Here is a 20,111-nt window from a genome sequence, read left to right as displayed (position 1 = left end):
ACTATGCCTTTTAAATTTTTATTATTATTTTTTTTAGAGACAGAGTCTCACCCTGTTGCCCAGGCTAGAGTACAGTGGCACAATCATGGCTTACTGCAGCCTTGACTGACCTCTTGGGCTCAAGTGATCCTCATGCCTCAGCCTCTAGAGTAGCTGGGACTATAGGCACACACCATCACACCTGGCTAATTTTAAAATATTTTTTTGTAAAGATGGAGGTCTCATCATGTTGCCCAGGCTGGTCTTGAACTCCCCAGCTCCAGTGACTCTCTTGCCTCAGCCCCCTGAAGTGCTGGGATGACAAGGGTGAGCCACCATGCCCTGCTGATACTATGCCTAAAATCAGGGATAAGTTTGAAGGGCCCTAACAATGTGTTAATGCTGATTGATTTTCACAGTTCTAAAAGCTACACTGGTATGATTTCATAACTTACCAGCAAGAATTTATGTTTAATAAAATGGCCCAGAGAATTCTTTTTAAAGGTTGCATGAAGACTGAGGAACAACACTTTTCTCAGAAGATAAATCACTAGGTATCTAACATTTTTATTACCTACTTTTGGTCTCATAATTGGTTCCAGTAAAGCAGGTGACAGCAGATTCCACAGTGGAACATTATGGAAAGCTACATAACATAAAGGGGACCACCTGCCAGCTGAGGTGTACCACTCACTGGCTTGAAATTGGAGATCTGGAAACTGCTGAGCTTCAGTTTCCCAGTCACGTGGCAGGAAGTTCAGCCTGTCCAGCGCCCTGCTTAGAGGTGCTGGCTCGGCCGCCACATTATGCACAGCCAGGTTTCAATCGGGTTGGTTTGAATACTTATAATACTGACAATCAGAAGGTGTACAGTCACTGGATAAGGTTGAGACTCTCACTGCCGTGCCCTTTTCCCCTCTAACACTCAGCATGTTCAGTTATACACACACACACACACACACACACACACACACACACACACACAGTTCCTATGCATACAGTGAGGCTCTCTGGTAGACTGGACTATTAGCTGCACACATGACAGGCACCATGACAACAGTGTTCACTGATGCAGTGCCCAGAACCTGCCATGGTGCTGGTGGACAGCAAGTTTTCAGATACCAAAATGTATGTCTCAAGAACTTTAAAACGTTCATAAACACTAAATGAAAAAAGCAGGGAGTCAACCAACATATAGAATGAGGTCTCTTGTGCAAGTTTACTATAGCTGATGATCACAGTTTGTATAAAAATGTCAACAATCATGCCTATCTTTAAATTAAATTGCCCCAGATTTGCAACCAAACTGTCATAAGAGAAGTCAGGTAAGTTTTCATCATCTTCATTCAACTAGATAAATTACCTATATCACAAGACCACCTAAGCCGGGTGCCGTGTCTCACACCTGTAATCCCAGCACTTTGGGAGGCTGAGGCAGGCAGATCACGAGGTCAGGAGTTCGAGATCAGCCTGGCTAACATGATGATGAAACCCTGTCTCTACTAAAAATACAAAAAATTAGCTGGGCGTGGTGGTGGACGCCTGTAATCCCAATTATTTGGGAGGCTGAGGCAGGAGAATCATTTGAACCTGGGAGGCAGAGGTTGCAGTGAGCTGAGATTCACCATTGTGCTCCAGCCTGGGTGACAAGGCGAGACTTTGCCAAAAAAAAAAGAATAATACCTGAAAATTTCCAATTTTTTATGTAACACAGGATGTAAAACTTCAAGTTGTTTGACTACAAAAAGGAGTGTGTTGCACAGGAGTTGACTGGACTCTCTACAGTATCGGGTCAACACTGAAGCCTTGCCTGTGGACTCAACTACCAGGAGAACTGTCAAGTCCCATTTCTCTGTACTACCATTTGGGTAAAAGGGACCAAACAAGAATGGGTATATAAATAAATTTTGGCCTGTACACGTATATTCTGTCTTTGGAAAAACATACAACAAACTTGTAACACAAACTGTTTCTGTGGAGAGGAACTGATAAAAGAAAAATTTATCACAGATGCCTTTTGCAGCTTCTGAATTTTGAACCACGTGACTATATTACTTATACAAAAATTATTTAAAAACCAAATTGTTCCAAGGACTCAATCTTTGGACAAGTGTAATGAAACACAGATGTCCACTGTAGCAATTTTCATAATAGTGAAGTTAGAATTTATATACAACATATATGTAAGGAAATAATTGCATTCCTCGACTTGGCTGTAGTGGGAATATAATTTTTCTTTTTTATCTATTTTTTAAAATTTATTTTATTTATTTACTTTTTCAGACTCAGTTCCACTCTTCTTGCCCAGGATAGAGTGCAATGGAGCATTCTTGCCTCACTGCAACCTCTTCCTCTTGGGTTCAAGCAATTCTGCCTCAGCCTCCCGAGTAGCTGGGATTACAGCAGCCCACCACCACACCCAGCTAATTTTTTTTTTGTATTTTTAGCAGAGACGAGGTTTCACCATATTGGCCAGGCTGGACTTAAACTCCTAACCTTAGGTGATCCGGCTACCTCAGCCTCCCAAAGTGCTGATATTACAGGCGTGAGCCACCATGCCCGGCTTTTTCTTTTTCTTTTTGCAGCTGTGCTTAGAAGGGAATATAATTTTTTGTTGTTTTTTCTTTTTTTTTTCTTAGTAGAGATGGGGTTTCACCATGTTGGCCAGGCTGGTCTTGAACTGCTGACCTCAGGTTCTGCCCGCTTTGGCCTCTCAAAGTGCTGGGATTATAGGCATGAGCCACCACATCCAGCCAGGAATATAAGTTTATGAGGAGGAAAGTAAAGCTCAAATTGGTCAAGTGGCTAGCATATCTCCCCCAGGTGAATCAGGGATGAAACACACTGATCTGGACTATCTTTGGGTTACTTGGGATCTTTCTGGAATACGGTCATGGGTTGAATGAACTCAATGCTCTCTGCCTTTCCCTGATTCTTTCCACTGATAAATAGGATGCTGAGACTGTGAAAGCTGAAAAGCTCCCACTGGAAACTGAGAGATGATACTTGAGGAAAATCATGGCTGCTCACGGTTTGCATTTCACATTCTGCACAGGTTTCTAGACCTTATGGAAGGAAACTATGTATCAGCTGAGAGCACTACTCCAAATTCTCTTTGTTGTTACCAAAGTCTTGCTCTAAACCTAATGAGGTAGGGATGATAAAAACTTTGAAAATTAGGGATAGAAATCCCGTTAACCTAATAAAGCCACTAACTGACCCACCACCAGCAAATATCACACTTAACAGTGAAATGTTAGAATCATTTTCTTTTAAAATGACGAATGACAGGAAAGAGTCAGCTATTAATACTTTTGCTTAACAATGTTTTAGAGGTATTGGCCCATGTAGGAATAATAGGGGGGAAAAAAAAGGATATGAAAAAGAAGAAAGAAACAAAAATAACCTTGTCATTATTGACAGATGATGTTAGTCTCAGAGACACCTAAAATACATAAGCTAATTATTGGAATTAACATAAGAGTTTAGCAAGATGTTAAACATAAATCTGCAAAGACCCAAAGACCAACTGCATTTCTAGGCATCAGGAATAATCAGTTATAAAATATAATTAGAAAAAGGCAGTATTTTCAATAGCTTCAAAAATATCAAACCAAGACATAACTAACAAAAGATGTATCTTTTGTGATAAAGAAAATGATAACAAGAATAAGCCGGGTGCAGTGGCTCATGCCTGTAATCCCAGCACTTTGGGAGGTCGAGGCGGGTAGATCACCTGAGATCAGGAATTAAGAGACCAGCCTGGCCAACATGGTGAAACGCTGTTTCTACTAAAAATACAAAAATTAGCTGGGCATGGTGGTGGGCACCTGTAATCCCAGCTAATCAGGAAGCTGAGGCAGGAGAATCCCTTGAACCGTGGAGGGAAAAGTTGCAGTGAGCCAAGATAGTGCCATTGCACTCCAGCCTGGGTGACAAGAACAAAACTCCATCTCAAAAAAACAAAAGAAAAGAGAAGAGAAGAAAAGAAAATTATAACAAGAATAAAGAAAATTATAAACCATTAGTGACAAACAACTACACATGACCAAAGGGAAATATATACCACATTCATGAGCAGAAATACTAAAAAACTTTACTCAAATTAATCTATAAATTCAATGCAATTCAATTAAAACTTTTATCAGAACTTTTCATGGTTTAAAAAGCTGCTGTTCCTCAAAGTTATGGAAGATCAAAGACCCAGGGACATCCAAACTAATGTCAGAGAACAAGGTGTGGGTACATATCACAGCTGAAATAAAGATGTGTTACAACAAAGTGCGGTAATCAAGATAGTTTGATATTAAAGCTGAGAAAAACAGACCAATGAACAGAGTAGAGAACTGAGAAATGAATCCTGCCTATATGGAAATTTGATATTTGACATTAGACAATAAATAGGCACCAAGACTTAGAAAATGAATCACAGCCTTAAAACATGCCGAAATCAATTCTTCGATCAATAAAGATGAGAATGCAAAAAACAAAAACTGAAAACTTTTCAAGGAAACTCTAAGCATGTATTTTATGACTTTAGTATGAAGAGTTTGCAAAGGAAGCAAAAATACAAATATTATAGGAAAATACTGACAAATACATCTACATTAAAATAACAAAATATTATCTTTTGTTGAGCCAGCAACACCAAGGGAAAAGTAGAAAAACAGGCTCTCAGATGTGAATAGACATTTGCAATGTATACACTCAATAGAGAAGGAATATTTGGAATAAATAAGCAGCTCCTTCAACTCAGTAAGAAAAAAATAGCCCAACAGAAAAAAAATCAGTAAAAGGCACAAACAGGCAATTCACAAAAGGGCAAACATGAAAAAAAAAGTGCAACTGACTAGCAAACTATGAAGAGGTGCTATCTCACTCACAGCTGTTGGACTAGCAAAAGTTAAAAAAATTCTGACGATACCAAGTGACTACAGAAGGGATACATAAGTTGTTGTATATTCCTATAATGCATACTATATAGCAGTGAGAATGAATGTGCACTAGGTACCAACATATATGACTCCAAATCATAAAGAGGGAAAAATATCACATTGTAGGCCAGGCATGGTGGCTCACGCCTGTAATCCCAGCACTTTGGGAGGCCGACGCAGGCGGATCGCCTGAGGCCAGGCATTCAAGACCAGCCTGTCCAACATGGCGAAATCCTATCTTTACTAAAAATAAAAAAAATTAGCCAGGCCTGGTGGCTTGCACCTGTAATCCCAGCTACTTGGGAAGCTGAGCCATGAGAATTGCTTGAACCCAGGTGGCAGAGGTTGCAGTGAGTCAAGATGGTGCCATTGTATTCCAGCCTGAGCAACAGGAGATTAAAAAAAAAAAAAAGTACACTATATATAGTATTGCTTATATAAAGTTTTAAAATTTAAGTATTTTATTTTTTTTTAGAGATAGTCTTACTCTGTCACCCAGGGTGAAGTGTAGTGGTACCTTCATGACTCACTATATCCTCAACCTACTGGGCTCAAAGGATCCTCCCACCTTGGCCTCCCCAGGAGCTGGGATCACAGGAATGTGCCACCACACCCAACTAATTAAAAAAAATTTTCAGGGTTGGATCCAAGATGGCCGATTAGGAGCAGCTCAGGATTGCAGCTCCCAGTGAAAGCGCAGAGGGTGAGTGGACGCCCCATTTCCAGAGGGATTTTTATTGCCCACAGACCAGGAGATTCCCAGGTGGAGGAGCCCCACGGGTCGCCAGCGTGGCAGCTTTACCAGCGCCCCGGGGCAGTGGTTCTCCTTACAAAATACATGGGTCCGGGCACCGTTTTAGCTGGCGATTAGAGCTCCAGGAAGGCAGAGTCGCCCATTCATCTGATTACAAAGGGGACTGAAACTGAGCCAGGCCAGGAGATTCCCAGGCAAAAAAATGCCGCGAATCTCAGCGCTGCTGTTTCAGCTGGCGCAGTGGGTCGCTGCACGGGAAATCACACAGATCCTGGCACCTTTTCAACAGGTGACTGGAACACCTGGGAGAGAGCCGACCATTCAACTAAAAAAAAAGGCTCTGAGGCAGGGAGCCAGGTGATTAGGCTCAGTTGGTCCCACCCCCACTAAAAAACAGCAATTGGAAACGCTCTGCGTTGAGAGTTTCACAGCAAGCTCAGCTGAACCCAGGAAGGTCCAGCTCTGTGGGGGAGGGGCATCATCTGCCATTACCGAGGCACTCCACCACTACAGAGGTAGTCTGCCATTGCTGAAGTAGCCCGCCATTGCCAAGGCAACCTGCCACTACAGAGAGAGTCCGCCATTACAGAGGTGGGCTGGCTTTGCTGAGGCAGTTCTAACTACAGCCGTATAAACAGGACTGCAGGGAAGTTCACACAGCAGCTGGGCGGAGCCCACAGCAGCTCAGCAAAGCCTCTGCAGGCAGACAGTGACTAGGCTGCCTCCTCGCTGGGCAGGGAAGCCCTGATAAAAAGGCAGCAGCACAACGGAAACTCATAAATAAAGCCCTAACTACCCAGGACAGAACACTTGGGGAAAAAAAGAAAAGGGGTTTATGAGTTCCGCTGCAGCAGACTTAAACGTACCTGCCCAGCAGTTCTAAGTGAACAACGGAGATGACAGCTCAGCACTTGAGCTCCTATAAAGGACAGACTGTCTCCTCAAGCAGCTCCCTGACCCCCATATATCCAAAGAGTCACCTCATAAAGGAGAGCTCAGACTGACATTTGGTGGGTATCCTTCTGGGACAAAGATAGCAGCAGAAGAAACTGGCAGCAACCCTTACTGTTCTGTAGCCAGTGCAGGTGATCCCCAGGCAGGCAGGGCCTGGAGTAGACCTCAGCAGTCCTACAGCAGAGGGGCCAGACTGTTAGAAGGAAAACTAAGAAACAGAAGGAAATAACTTCATCATCAACAAACTGGACATCCACTCAGAGACCCAATCTGAAAGTCAATAACTACAAAGACGACAGGTGAATAAATCCACAACGATGGGAAGAAACCAGCACAAAAAGGATGAAAGCACCCGAAACCAGAAGGCCTCTCCTCCTACAAGGGATCACAACTCCTCACCAGCAAAGGAACAAGGCTGGATGGAGAATGACTGTGATGAATTGACAGAATCAGGCTACAGAAGGTGGGTAATAAAAAACTTCTGTGAGCTAAAAGAACATGTTCTAACCCAAAGCAAAGAAACTAAGAATCTTGAAAAAAGATTTGATGAAATGTTAACGAGAATGGACAACTTAGAGAGGAATATAAGTGAAATTGATGGAGCTGAAAAACACAACATGAGAACTTCACGAAGCATGCACAAGTTTCAACAGCTGAATTGACCAAGCAGAAGAAAGGATATCAGAGGTCGAAGATCAACTCAATGAAATAAAACAAGAAGGCAAGATTAGAGAAAATAGGGCAAAAAGGAATGAACAAAGTCTCCAAGATATATGGGACTATGTGAAAAGACCTAATCTACATTTGATAGGTGTACCTGAATGTGACGGAGAGAATGAATCCAAGCTGGAAAATACTCTTCAGGATATCATCCAGGAAAACTTCCCCAACCTAGCAAGGCAGGCCAATATTCAAGTCCAGGAAATACAGAGAACACCACAAAGATATTCCTCAAGAAGAGCAACCCCAAGGCACATAATCTTCAGATTCACCAGGGTTGAAATGAAGGAGAAAATGCTAAGGGCAGCCAGAGAGAAAGGTTGGGTTACCCACAAAGGGAAGCCCATCAGACTCACAGCAGATCTCTCAGCAGAAGCCCTACAAACCAGAAGAGAGTGGGGGCCAATATTCAACATCCTTAAAGAAAAGAACTTTCAACCCAGAATTTCATATCCAGCCAAACTAAGCTTCATAAGTGAAGGAAAAATAAAATCCTTTGCAAACAAGCAAGTACTCAGAGATTTCATCACCACCAGGCCTGCTTTACAAGAGCTCCTAAAAGAGGCACTACACATAGAAAAGAACAACCAGTACCAGCCACTCCAAAAACATACCAAATGGTAAAGAGCATCAACACAATGAAGAAACTGCATCAACTAACGGGCAAAACAGCCAGCTAGCATCAAAATGGCAGGATCAAATTCACACATAACAATATCAACCCTAAATGTAAATGGACTAAATGCCTCAATCAAAAGACACAGACTGGCAAATTGCATAAAAAGCCAAAACCCATTGGTGTGCTGTATCCAGGAAACCCATCTCACATGCAAGGATACACAAAGGCTCAAAATAAAGGGATAGAGGAAGATTTACCAAGCAAATGGAGAGCAAAAAAAAAGGAGGAGTTGCAATTCTCGTCTCTGATAAAATAGACTTTAAACCAACAAAGATCAAAAGAGACAAAGAAGGACATTATATAATGGTAAAAGGATCAATGCAACAAGAAGAGCTAACGATCCTAAATATATACGCACCCAATATAGGAGCACCCAGATACATAAGGCAAGTTCTTAATGACTTACAAAGAGACTTAGACTCCCACACAATAATAGTGGGAGACTTTAACAGCTTTGTGGAAATTGAACAACTGGCTCTTGAATGTTGACTGGATAAACAATGAAATGAAGGCAGAAATAAACATGTTCTTCAAAACCAACGAGAACGAAGACACAACATACCAGAATCTCTGAGACACATTTAAAGCAGTCTCTAGAGGAAAATATATAGCAATAAATGCCCACATGAGAAGCAAAGAGAGATCTAAAATTGACACCCTATCATCAAAATTGAAAGAGCTAGAGGAGCAAGATCAAAAAAACTCAAAACCTAGCAGAAAACAAGAAATAACTAAGATCAGAGAAGAACTGAAGGAGATAGAGACACAAAAAACCCTTCAAAAAAATCAATAAATCCAGGAGCTGGTTTTTTGAAAAGATCAACGAAATAGACCACTAGCCTGCCAGGTGCGGTGGCTCAAGCCTGTAATCCCAGCACTTTGGGAGGCTGAGGCGGGTGGATCACGAGGTCAAGAGATCGAGACCATCCTGGTCAACATGGTGAAACCCCGTCTCTACTAAAAATACAAAAAATTAGCTGGGCATAGTGGCGCGTGCCTGTAATCCCAGCTACTCAGGAGGCTGAGGCAGGAGAATTGCCTGAACCCAGGAGGCGGAGGTTGCGGTGAGCCGAGATTGCGCCATTGCACTCCAGCCTGGGTAACAACAGCGAAACTCCGTCTCAAAACAAAAAAAAAACAAAAAAAAAAAAACAAAAAAACAAGACCACTAGCCAGATTAAAAAAAAAGAAAAGAGAGAATAATCAGACAGATGCAATAAAAAACGATAAAGGGGTTATCACCACAGATTCCACAGAAATTCAAACCATCATCAGAGATTATTACAAAGAACTCTATGCACATAAACTAGTAAACCTGGAAGAAATGGATTCCTGGACACTTGCATCCTCCCAAGCCTAAACCAGGAAGAAGTCAAAACCCTGAATAGACCAATAACAAGGTCTAAAGTTGAGGCAGCAATTAAGAGCCTACCACCCAAAAAAAAAAGCCCAGGTCCAGATGGGTTCACAACCGAATTCTACCAGACATACAAAGAGGAGCTGGTACCATTCCTCCTGAAACTATTCCAAATAATCCAAAAAGAAGGAATCCTTCCCAAATCATTTTATGAGACCAACATCATCCTGATACCAAAACCCGGCAGAGACTCAGCAAGAAAAGAAAACTTCAGGCCAATATCCATGATGAACATAGATGCAAAAATCTTCAATAAAATACTGGCAAGCCGATTGCAACAGCACATCAAAAAGCTTATCCACTATGATCAAGTAGGATTCATCCCAGGGATGCAAGGCTGGTTCAACATACGCAAGTCTATAAACATAATTCACCACATAAACAGAACCAAAGACAAAATCCACATGATTATCTCAATTGATGCAGAGAAGGCCTTTGACAAAATTCAACAGCCCTTTATGCTAAAAACCCTCAATAAACGAGGTACTGACGGAACGTATCTCAAAATAATAAAAGCTATTTATGACAAACCAACAGCCAATATCATACTGAATGGGAAAAAACTGGAAGCATTCCCTTTGAAATCTGGCACTAGACAAGGATGCCCTCTCTCACCACTCCTATTCAATATAGTACTAGAAGTTCTAGTCAGAGCAATCAGGCAAGAAAAAGAAATAAAGGGTATTCAAATAGGAAAAGAGGAAGTCAAATTGTCTCTATTTGCAGACGACATGATTGTATATCTAGAAAACCCCATCGTCTCAGCCCAAAATCTCCTGAAACTGATAAGCAACTTCAGCAAAGTCTCAGGATACAAAATCAATGTGCAAAAATCACAAGCATTCCTATACACCAATAACAGACTTAAAGAGAGCCAATCAAGAATGAACTGCCATTCACAATTGCTACAAAGAGAATAAAATACCTAGGAACACAACTAACAAGGAACGTAAAGGACCTCTTCAAGAAGAACTACAAACCACTGCTCAATGAAATAAGAGAGGACACAAACAGATGGAGAAACAATCCATGTTCATGGTAAGGAAGAATCAATATCGTGAAAATGGCCATACTGCCCAAAGTAATTTACAGATTCAATGCTATCCCCATCAAGCTACCAATGACCTTCTTCACAGAACTGGAAAAAAACACCTTAAACTTCATATGGAACCAAAAGAGAGCCCGCATAGCCAAGTCAATTCTAAGCAAAAGAACAAAGCGGGAGGCATCACACTACCAGACTTCAAACTATACTACAAGGCTACAGTAATCAAAACAGCATGATACTGGTACCAAAACAGAGAGATAGACCAATGGAACAGAACAGAGGCCTCGGAGGCAACACAACATACCTACTACCATTCGATCTTTGACAAACCTGACAAAAACAAGCAATGGGGAAAGGATTTCCTGTTTAATAAATGGTGTTGGGAAAACTGGCTAGCCATGTGCAAAAAGCAGAAACTGGTCCCCTTCCTGACACCTTACACTAAAATTAACTCCAGATGGATTAAAGACTTAAACATAAGACCTAACACCATCAAAACCCTAGAAGAAAATCTAGGCAAAACCATTCAGGACATAGGCGTAGGCAAGGACTTCATGACCAAAACACCAAAAGCATTGGCAACAAAAGCCAAAATAGACAAATGGGACCTAATCAAACTCCACAGCTTCTGCACGGCAAAAGAAACAGTCATTAGAGTGAATCGGCAACCAACAGAATGGGAAAAAATTTTTGCAGTCTACCCATCTGACAAAGGGCTGATATCCAGAATTTACAAAGAACTAAAACAGATTTACAAGAAAAAAACAAACAAGCCCATTCAAAAGTGGGAGAAGGACATGAACAGACACTTTACAAAAGAAGACATACATGAGGTCAACAAACATATGAAATAATGCTCATCATCACTGGTCATTAAAGAAATGCAAATCAAAACTATGTTGCGATACCATCTCACGCCAGTTAGAATGGCGATCATTAAAAAATCTGGAGACAACAGATGCTGGAGAGGATGTGGAGAAATAGGAACAGTTTTACACTGTTGGTGGGAGTGCAAATTAGTTCAACCATTGTGGAAAACAGTGTGGCGATTCCTCAATGACCTAGAAATAGAAATTCCATTTGACCCAGCAATCTATTACTGGGTATATATCCAAAGGATTATAAATTGTTCTACTGTAAGGACACATGCACATGAATGTTCATTGCAGCACTGTTTACAATAGCAAAGACCTGGAAGCAACCCAGATGCCCATCGATGATAGACTGGACAGGGAAAATGTGGCACATATACACCATGGAATATTATGCAGCCATCAAAAACGATGAGTTCGTGTCCTTTGTAGGGACATGGATCAACCTGGAAACCATCATTCTCAGCGAACTGACACAAGAACAGAAAATCAAACACTGCATGTTCTCACACATAGGCGGGTGTTGAACAATGAGAACACATGGACACAGGGAGGGGAGCATCACACACTGGGGTCTGTTGTGGGGAAACAGGGGAGGGACAGCGGGGCGTGGGGAGTTGCGGGGAGAGAGCATGGGGAGAAATGCCAGATATAGGTGAAGGGGAGGAAGGCAGCAAATCACGCTGCCATGTGTGTACCCAGCAACAATCTTGCATGTTCTTCACATGTACCCCAAAACCTAAAATGCAATTTTAAAAAAATGTAAAAAAAAAAAACAAAACAAACAAAAAAAAAGAGGTAACAACAAAAAACAAAAAAAAACACTTTTTTTCTTTGTACATGTGGGGTCTCGCTTTGTTGCTCAGGCTACTTCAAAGTGCTGGACTCAAGGGATCCTCCTGCTGCAGGCTCCCAAAGTGTGGGATTATAGCTGTGAGTCACCATGCCTAGCCATGTAAAGTTTAAAAACAGAAAACAATTCTACATTTCATTGACAGCAGGCTGGGCGTGGTGGCTAACACCTGTAATTCTAGCACTTTTGGAGGCCAAGGCAGGAGGATTGCTTGAGCACAGGAGTTTGAGACCAGTCTGGGAAACATGACAAAACCCCATCTCTCCAAAATATACAAAAATTAGCCGGGCATGGTGGTGTGTTTCTGTAGTCCCAGCTACTCGGAAGGCTGACGCAGGAAGATCGCTTAAAGTTTGGGAAGTAAAGGTTGCAGTGACCTGAGATCGCACCACTGCATTCTAGCCTTGAAGACAGAGCCAGAACCTGTCCCTCAAAATCAAACAAACAAAAACATTGACACCTACAAACACATGTATTAATTAAAATTATTAGGAAATGTGTAAGAATGATGAACATCAAATCCAGGGTTGCCGACTCGTCTGAGGAGAAGTTGGGTTATACAGGACACTTGAACTGTGTGTAATTTTTTTTTTTTTTAGCTGGGTGATAGTGTCATGCCAGCTTGTCACATTATTTATTATCCCTTTTAGCATATTAGATATTTTTACAACAAAGAAAATGACATAGGGAGAAAGACACTAGTTCCTGGTCCAACTTGAAGTATGAGACTATTCATTTCTTCCTAATTTTTTCAATTTGATCCCTGAAGGTCACTGAAGAAAGAAAAAAATTAAAGGACCATTCCAATAGTCTCTCAATGTCTTTGAAACATCAAAGTTGCAGAGAGTTGCTGACCTGGGGATTATTCTGGCTCCAATTCCTATCCATAAGTTTGCCTTGTCTTCAGCAAAGGCATAACATATCCAGGAATATTTGCTGGTGTGGTATTCACTAGGCAGAACATAGTTTGAACAGTTTTACAAAAATGTTATACTGAAGCAAAACCCAACCTACTCGCTTTCAAAAATGAATTCTTCAGTCATACTTCACTCTCATTTCAAAGACAAGGACATTTGATAAGGTAACAGCTTTTATAGGAATCTCAGAGGCCACATCTTACTTTACAGAGGAGAAGCAGACAGAAAGAGGACCTGAAGGAGAAAACTCCTAAGATCCTAAGAAGTGAGTTTTTGCAAAAGTCTTTCTCATCTTCAAACAACAATCATAAAAAGCATCAATTCTAATTCTTTAAGAGATCAGCATGTTACGTTAGACAGCAAATCAGAAAAATATTTTCCGATTGAAAATGAAAACTCAGTTTCAACACAGAAATAGGCAAAGAAGCACTTCAAAGTACTCAGAAAACAGCTAAGTGATTATCTTGGCCACTTATCTGGATTTCAATACCTTAATCAGCTCTTTTTCGTTATGGAGGTCCTCGTGAAGCTCTGGAAGAGGATCTTCACTTTGTGCCTTTAAAACTCGCAGCCTGCTTTTCAACTCCTTGATTTTCTTTTCACACTGGTCCCAGGTCTATTTGAAAACAAGATTAAAACTGGTAAGTACTTTGCTCTTTAGAATGAATTGTGGAAACAGAATAGCTGATTTAATCCACATAATCTTTCTGTTAAGTTTAAGTTTGTTTTTTATAAATCACACAGACACCCAGTTCCTTGTCTTGAGCAGACTGTGGTCTCCAAAAGCAGAAGGAACACCAATATGACTCGAAACTCCTTGTAGCTTTACCTGTGGCTCATTTCAGGCATCTGGCTGGCCTTTACTTGAAAATAGTTCTTCCGAGCTGGGCGTGGTGGCTCATGCCTATAATCCCAGCACGTTGGGAGGCTGAGGAAGGTGAATCACCTGAGCTCAAAAGTTCGAGACCATCCCGGCCAACATGGCAAAACCCCGTCTCTACTAAAAATACAAAAATTAGCTGGGAGTGGTGGTGCTTGCCTGTAATTTCAGCTATTTGGGAGGCTGAGGCAGGAGAATCACTTGAACCCGGGAGGCGGAGGCTGCAGTGAGCCGAGATTGCGCCACTGCACTCCAATCTGGGTGACAGAGAGAGACTGTCTCAAAAAAAAAAAAAAAAGTTCTTCTTCTCTCCCCATATCCCTCTCATCTAGCCAATGTGATTTCTACTTTAATTTTGGAAAAGTTCACATCTAAAAGGCTACTGTACAGATTAACTGTTAGCACTGCCAGTCTTTGGCACATGCTGTAACAGCACCACAGAGCACAAGCACTCAGCCACTTTCCTCGTCTTCTTGCCCACCGTCAGCCCTCTCCTCTGCTGGCTCTCTTCTCCTTTCTACAGCTTGGCTTCAGTGACCTTTTCACTTTCCACTTCTCACCACTGTGCTGACTACCACTTGCTGCTTAAAGCACTTTCCTTTTTACAAAGCATTTTCAGCTTTATTAACTCACTGTAATTATATGACCTTGGGAGATAGACAGGGAAAGTAGTATCATATTTAAAACAAGTATTATCATATTTAAAATGGGAAAACTAAAGCTCAGAGAAAAATGACTAGCCTGTGGTTCTGGGGTTAAAAGCCTTGTCAAGGGTCCACTGTCTCTTTTCTTCAAACTTTATATTGTTGAGCAAAAAGCTGCCTGCATTTTCAACTGTAGGGTATTTATATTTGATTCATTAGGATAAACTTATTTTCCTGAAGTTACTAGAACTATACAAACCTATAATGAACCACTACTCTATTCTTCAGTACAGCTGATACCTAAACATACTTGGTTGGGTTGGCCTAAGTCTATAGTAACCCCTCACTTAAGGGAAGGCCACTTGTCTAGCAACATCAAATATCTGGAACTCAAAGAGAAAGCGAAGGGAGAAGCAAAACTATGAGTTCCTATCTCTCCCACCAAACTGTTACTTGCAATTAGCATTGTGCTTTACAAATATGGCAGATGCTTAACAAATGTTTGCTAGTTAATGAATTCCATACAGTCCATGTACCAAATAAAATTCAGATACTTTATTCACAGGAGAAATTCTCAAGCTCTAACTCAGCATATATTTACTCTTAATTCAGAAAAATATGTCTGATAAGCTTGGTTATCGAGTTTTGGCACACACAACAGATTAGAGAGAGGAGTGGGCTATAAAAAGTAAGTGAGCCTGGAGAAAGAAAAAGTAAAAATAGACAGCTTGACATTAACAGGAGAGAAAGAAAAATGATAAAAACCATATCAGAACTCAGAGCACAGTAGTTCAGGGAGGGCCATAGGTTCAAAGCAATTTAGAGGCCTTGAGAACAACCTGGTATCTTAGTATAACAAACAATAACGATTTTTCTAATAGTGACTCAAAATATAACACTGTAGTTCTTAAATGTATAATCATACATTATTTGGAAAATTCACTTATATGGAAAAGTGCATTCTCTGATGATAGCAGAAAAATGAAGTACTCTTGTCTCTTTTCTTTTTCTTTTTTCTGTGGGGGCAGAGTTTCACTCGTGTTGCCCAGGCTGGAGTGAAATGGCGCAATCTCGGTTCACCACAACTTCCGCCTCCCGGGTTAAAGCGATTCTCCTGCCTCAGCCTCCCAAGTAGCTGGGATTACAGGTGCCCACCACCATGCCCAGCTGATTTTGTATTTTTTAAAGTACAGACGGGGTTTCTCCATGTTGTCGAGGCTGGTCTTGAACTCCCAACCTCAGATGATCTGTCCGCCTCAGCCTCTCAAAGTGCTGGGATTACAGGTGTGAGCTACCACGCCAAGCCACCTGTTTATTTTCATATACTATGCCCAAGTACAAATTGTACATGGAACATTAGTTTTATGTATTGAACTTCCATTGAATAAGAATATGATTCCTGTTTCATAAAAGTAAGAATCTTAATAGAATCTTAAGTATTTAAATACTAAACATTGAGCTCTTGCAATGCTATATTATCATTTCACATTAAGTAACCGGCATGACTTAGGGATTAGAGAGCTTGAGTTAGAAACTCACAATACTGTAATTTCCTAAAATCATTTCCATTGTTATACCATGAATGAAAATTTATGTACTGAATTTGAATATCGTGAATGGAAAAGTAAGTGGTGAGTTTACCTCTACAGTGCTCTGGAACTGCTGAATCATCTCTGCCAGCGGGGGCTCTGTGTCATTCCAGTTGTCCTGAAGTTGACTGATTCTCCTACCCATGGACTCTTTAGTTTCCAGATCAGTTGTGAGCAGCAACTTTTCTCCAGCTTCCAAGGTTAGTGCATAGGTGGTTCGCCATCTTTGAAAATGAATTTTTTTATTCTAAGAAAAAAAAAAGTAATTTGCTTAGGCTTTTGATGTGTTCAAAATGTGATTACGTGTGTCTGTGTATATTTCCTTCAGAGCTTTTCTTAAGTGTTAAACTAGATATTAATTAGATAAATTGGGTCAGAATGGACATACCCACACTCACATCAAAAGCTAATGTTTTACATTGAGTAGATAAGCATACTACTAAGTGAGGTGGTCTTAAAATAATTTCCAAAGAAAAAAAAAAAAGGCCGGGAGTGGTGGCTCACGCCTGTAATCCAAGCACTTTGGAGGCCAAGGCGGGCGGATCACGTGAGGTTGGGAATTCAAGACCAGCCTGACCAACATGGTGAAACCCCGTCTTTATAAAAATAATAATAATAATAATAATTTCCAAAGATTGGTGAGATAAATTCTTAGTGTAATGATTACAAGCATAGAGAAATAAAAAAGTATACATCACAGAATAAAAGTCTGCAAGGTAAATGGATCTAAGAGTATTAAGAAAGCGACTGGACCTGTAGTCACAGCTACTTGGAAGGCTGAGGCGGAAGAATCGCTTGAACCCAGGAGGCGGAGGTTGCAGTGAGCGGAGATTGAGTCACTGCACTCCAGCCTCCTGGCAACAGAGCAAGACTCCGTCTCAAAAAAAAAAAAAAAAAAAAAAAAAAAGAAAGAAAGTGACTACAGTATCAGACCTGAAATCAAGAGCAAATACTGGGTCATGATCATGGGACAAAGCCACTTTACTCCTAACCCACAAGAGCAGGATATGTACATTATGCTAAACAAATATAAAATGAGTGAATACAAGAAAGGGTAAAATACAAAAAATATACATTTCTTAAGCTTATTATGGGTACATAAATACATACATCAATGTGTGCCCAAAGGGACAGCTTTAAAAAATTCCATCTGAGGCCATGCACAGCAGCTCATGCCTGTAATCCCAGCACTTTGGGAGGTTGAGATGGGCAGATCACCTGAGGTCAGGAGTTTGAGACCAGCCTGGCCAACACGGTGAAACCCTGCCTCTACTAAAAATACAAAAAAAATTAGCCGGATGTGGTGGCATATGCCTGTAATCCCAGCTACTCGGGGGGCCTGATGGAGAATTTCTTGAACCTGAGAAGCGGAGGTTGCAGTGAGCTGAGAATGCGCCACTGCACTCCAGCCTGGGCGGCTGAGGGAGACTTTGTCTCAAAAAAAAACAAAACAACAACAACAACAACAAAACAAACAACGAATTCCATCCAAATATCATGTAGGCTTTCTGAAAATTAAAAACAAGCTTTTTAGGCCTGGCGCGATGGCTCATGCCTGTAATCCCAGCACTTTGAGAGTCCAAGATGGGCAGATCAATTGAGGTCAGGAGTTCGAGACCAGCCTGGCCAACATGGAGAAACCCCATCTCTACTAAAAATACAAAACTTAGCCAGGGATGGTGGTGCATGCCTGTAATTCCAGCTAATTGGGAAGCTGAGTCACAAGAATCACTTGAACCTGGAGGCGGAGGTTGCAGTGAGCCAAGATCATGCCACTGCACTCCAGCCTGGGTGATGTGAGACTTTGTCTCAAAACAATAAAAATTTTTAAAAAATGAAAAAAATTTTTAAGAGAAAAGGTCTTGTTTATTTTTATTTTTTTCTATTTTTTAGTGGCAGTGTTACAGCTCCGTGACTGCTCCTGCAGAGCAGGGCCACCCACAGGCAGTGTGCAGAGAGTAGCTGAGGCCTTGTTTTTTAAGAGATTTGCCACCACACCTGGCTACATGGGCATTCTTTAAAGACGCTGAAACTAGGTATTTATAACACAAAAATGAAGTAAAAACTTTAAAATTGATTCATACTTCTAAAGGCATTTGGTTTTGGGGAAAAAATTAAATAGTTTTTGTCTGTTCTAAAAATGTTTTCCTGTCTGGGCATGGTGGTGAGTTCCTGTAGTCCCAGCTTCTCGAGAAGCTGAGTTGGGAGGACTGGTTGAATCCAGAAGTGTGAGGTTATAGTGAGCTATGATCACGCCACTGCACTCCAGTCGGGGAGACAGAGCGAGTGTCTGTCTCTAAAACAAATAAGTAAATAAATAATACGTAAATATTATTTCCTTCACCTTGAAGTTTCTTGAGGGAGACAGAGTGTGGGCATTTTCCAAAATGGGAGCTGATCAACATCAATAGAACATCACTCATTTACAAAGGCATTTCTGAGAAGCCTATAGATCACCCATATCCAAAAGAGGAAAGCCAAACGCACCCTCAGGAGCAGCACACAAATAAGAGAAACGGCAACTGGACCACAGGCACTCCACGCGCGTCTCTCCTACATACTGTGCTGCGCGAATGAGTCGCTTGGAGAAGACCTGCTACTCCCTTAGTCTTCCTTAACTTGGTCAAGAGCACGCTATTCACCAAGATGCTTGAACCTCAACCCACAGTCATCCTTCATCTAGCTTTTCCTTTACCAGACTCAGAAACCGACACTCCAAAATACGGTGTTTTGATGTGCTGAACTGAAGAAGCCTCAGGGTGTCTCTGCCCTCCCCGTCCTGTGTCTCCTACAGAATTTCCTTTATCTTCCTAAGACCCAGAGAGTGACTGTTTTTTCTTTCCCTTCCTGTTACCTCATTATCTTATTGCAGAAAAGAAGACCCAGATGTAACCACATCCAAACAGACTCTTTCAAGATGACTGCCTCCAAGGATCATTTAAATTCCAAAGATAACTTTTTTTTTTTTTTTGAAGACAGTATCTTGCTGTTATCCAGGCTAGAGTGCAGTGGTACAACCATGGCTCACTCCAGCCTCAACCTCCTGGGCTCCAGTACGATCCTCCTGCCTCAGCCTCCTGAGCAGCTGGGAGTACAGGTGCATGCCACCATGCCTGGCTAATTTTTAATTTTTTTTTGGTAGAAACAAGGGTCTCACTATGTTGTCCAGGCTGGTCTTGAACTGGGCTCAAGGGATCTTCCCACCTCAGCCTCTCAAAGTGTTGGGATTAGAACCAATCCTCATCAAACTGTGGCCCCTCTGTCCCCTCCTCACAAACTCATGTGGGCATATATGACAGCCTTCATTATTAGAGCGTGGCAGAAGTGATGTATGTGACTTGTGAGGCTGGGTTTATAAGGCAATACAGCTTGTTCTTCTGATAAGAATCTCTAAAGCCATGGGTATGGTACCATATAAGAAGTCTGGCCACCAGAAGCCGCTACATGGCAAGACTACAGAGAATGATGCCCAAGGAGAGGAGCCCCACCGTGCCAGCTCCTTGCTGCCCACGTCACTCCAGCGTAAGCATCGGTCATGTGAGTAAGCTTCAGATGACGCCAGCCCCAGCCACCATCAGACTGCAACTGCCTGAGAGACCCCAAGCAGGAACCACCAACCCCAGTCACCCCGGAGAACGACAAGACAGAATAACGAGTGTCATGATGCAGCGATAGGTAAACGAGATGCTAGGATTCCCACTTTTCCTTTAGCTCCTCTACAATCAGAAGCAGCCAGAGCAATCTTTAAAAAATATGGGGTCGGGCATGGTGGCTCACGCCTGTAATCCTAGCACTTTGGGAGGCCAAGGCGGGCAGATCATCTGAGCTCAGGAGTTCGAGATGAGCCTGATCAACATGGTGAAAACCTGTC

General features: G+C 41.6%; 1 protein-coding gene across 3 annotated transcripts in view; it reads right to left on the bottom strand.

Annotated features, from left to right (window-relative positions):
- The window catches only part of SYNE2 (spectrin repeat containing nuclear envelope protein 2), a 330,936-nt gene that overhangs the window by 40,632 nt on the left and 270,193 nt on the right, over positions 1–20,111 (bottom strand). For all 3 annotated transcript variants that reach the window (XM_064374927.1, XM_064374924.1, XM_064374925.1), the window contains 2 exons: positions 16,293–16,487; positions 13,618–13,743 (listed from right to left, as the gene is read on the bottom strand). In XM_064374927.1, coding sequence (XP_064230997.1) covers positions 13,618–13,743; positions 16,293–16,487 — 321 coding nt within the window. The remainder of the gene's footprint in view (positions 1–13,617; positions 13,744–16,292; positions 16,488–20,111) is intronic.

Source organism: Aotus nancymaae, unplaced genomic scaffold (assembly GCF_030222135.1).
Source record: "Aotus nancymaae isolate 86718 unplaced genomic scaffold, 86718_ANA_hifiasm-v0.15.2.pri h1tg000011l, whole genome shotgun sequence".
NCBI classification, from domain to species: domain Eukaryota; kingdom Metazoa; phylum Chordata; class Mammalia; order Primates; family Aotidae; genus Aotus; species Aotus nancymaae.
Note: the sequence above shows the minus strand (reverse complement) of the source record. Positions and strands in the feature narration are given on the sequence as shown.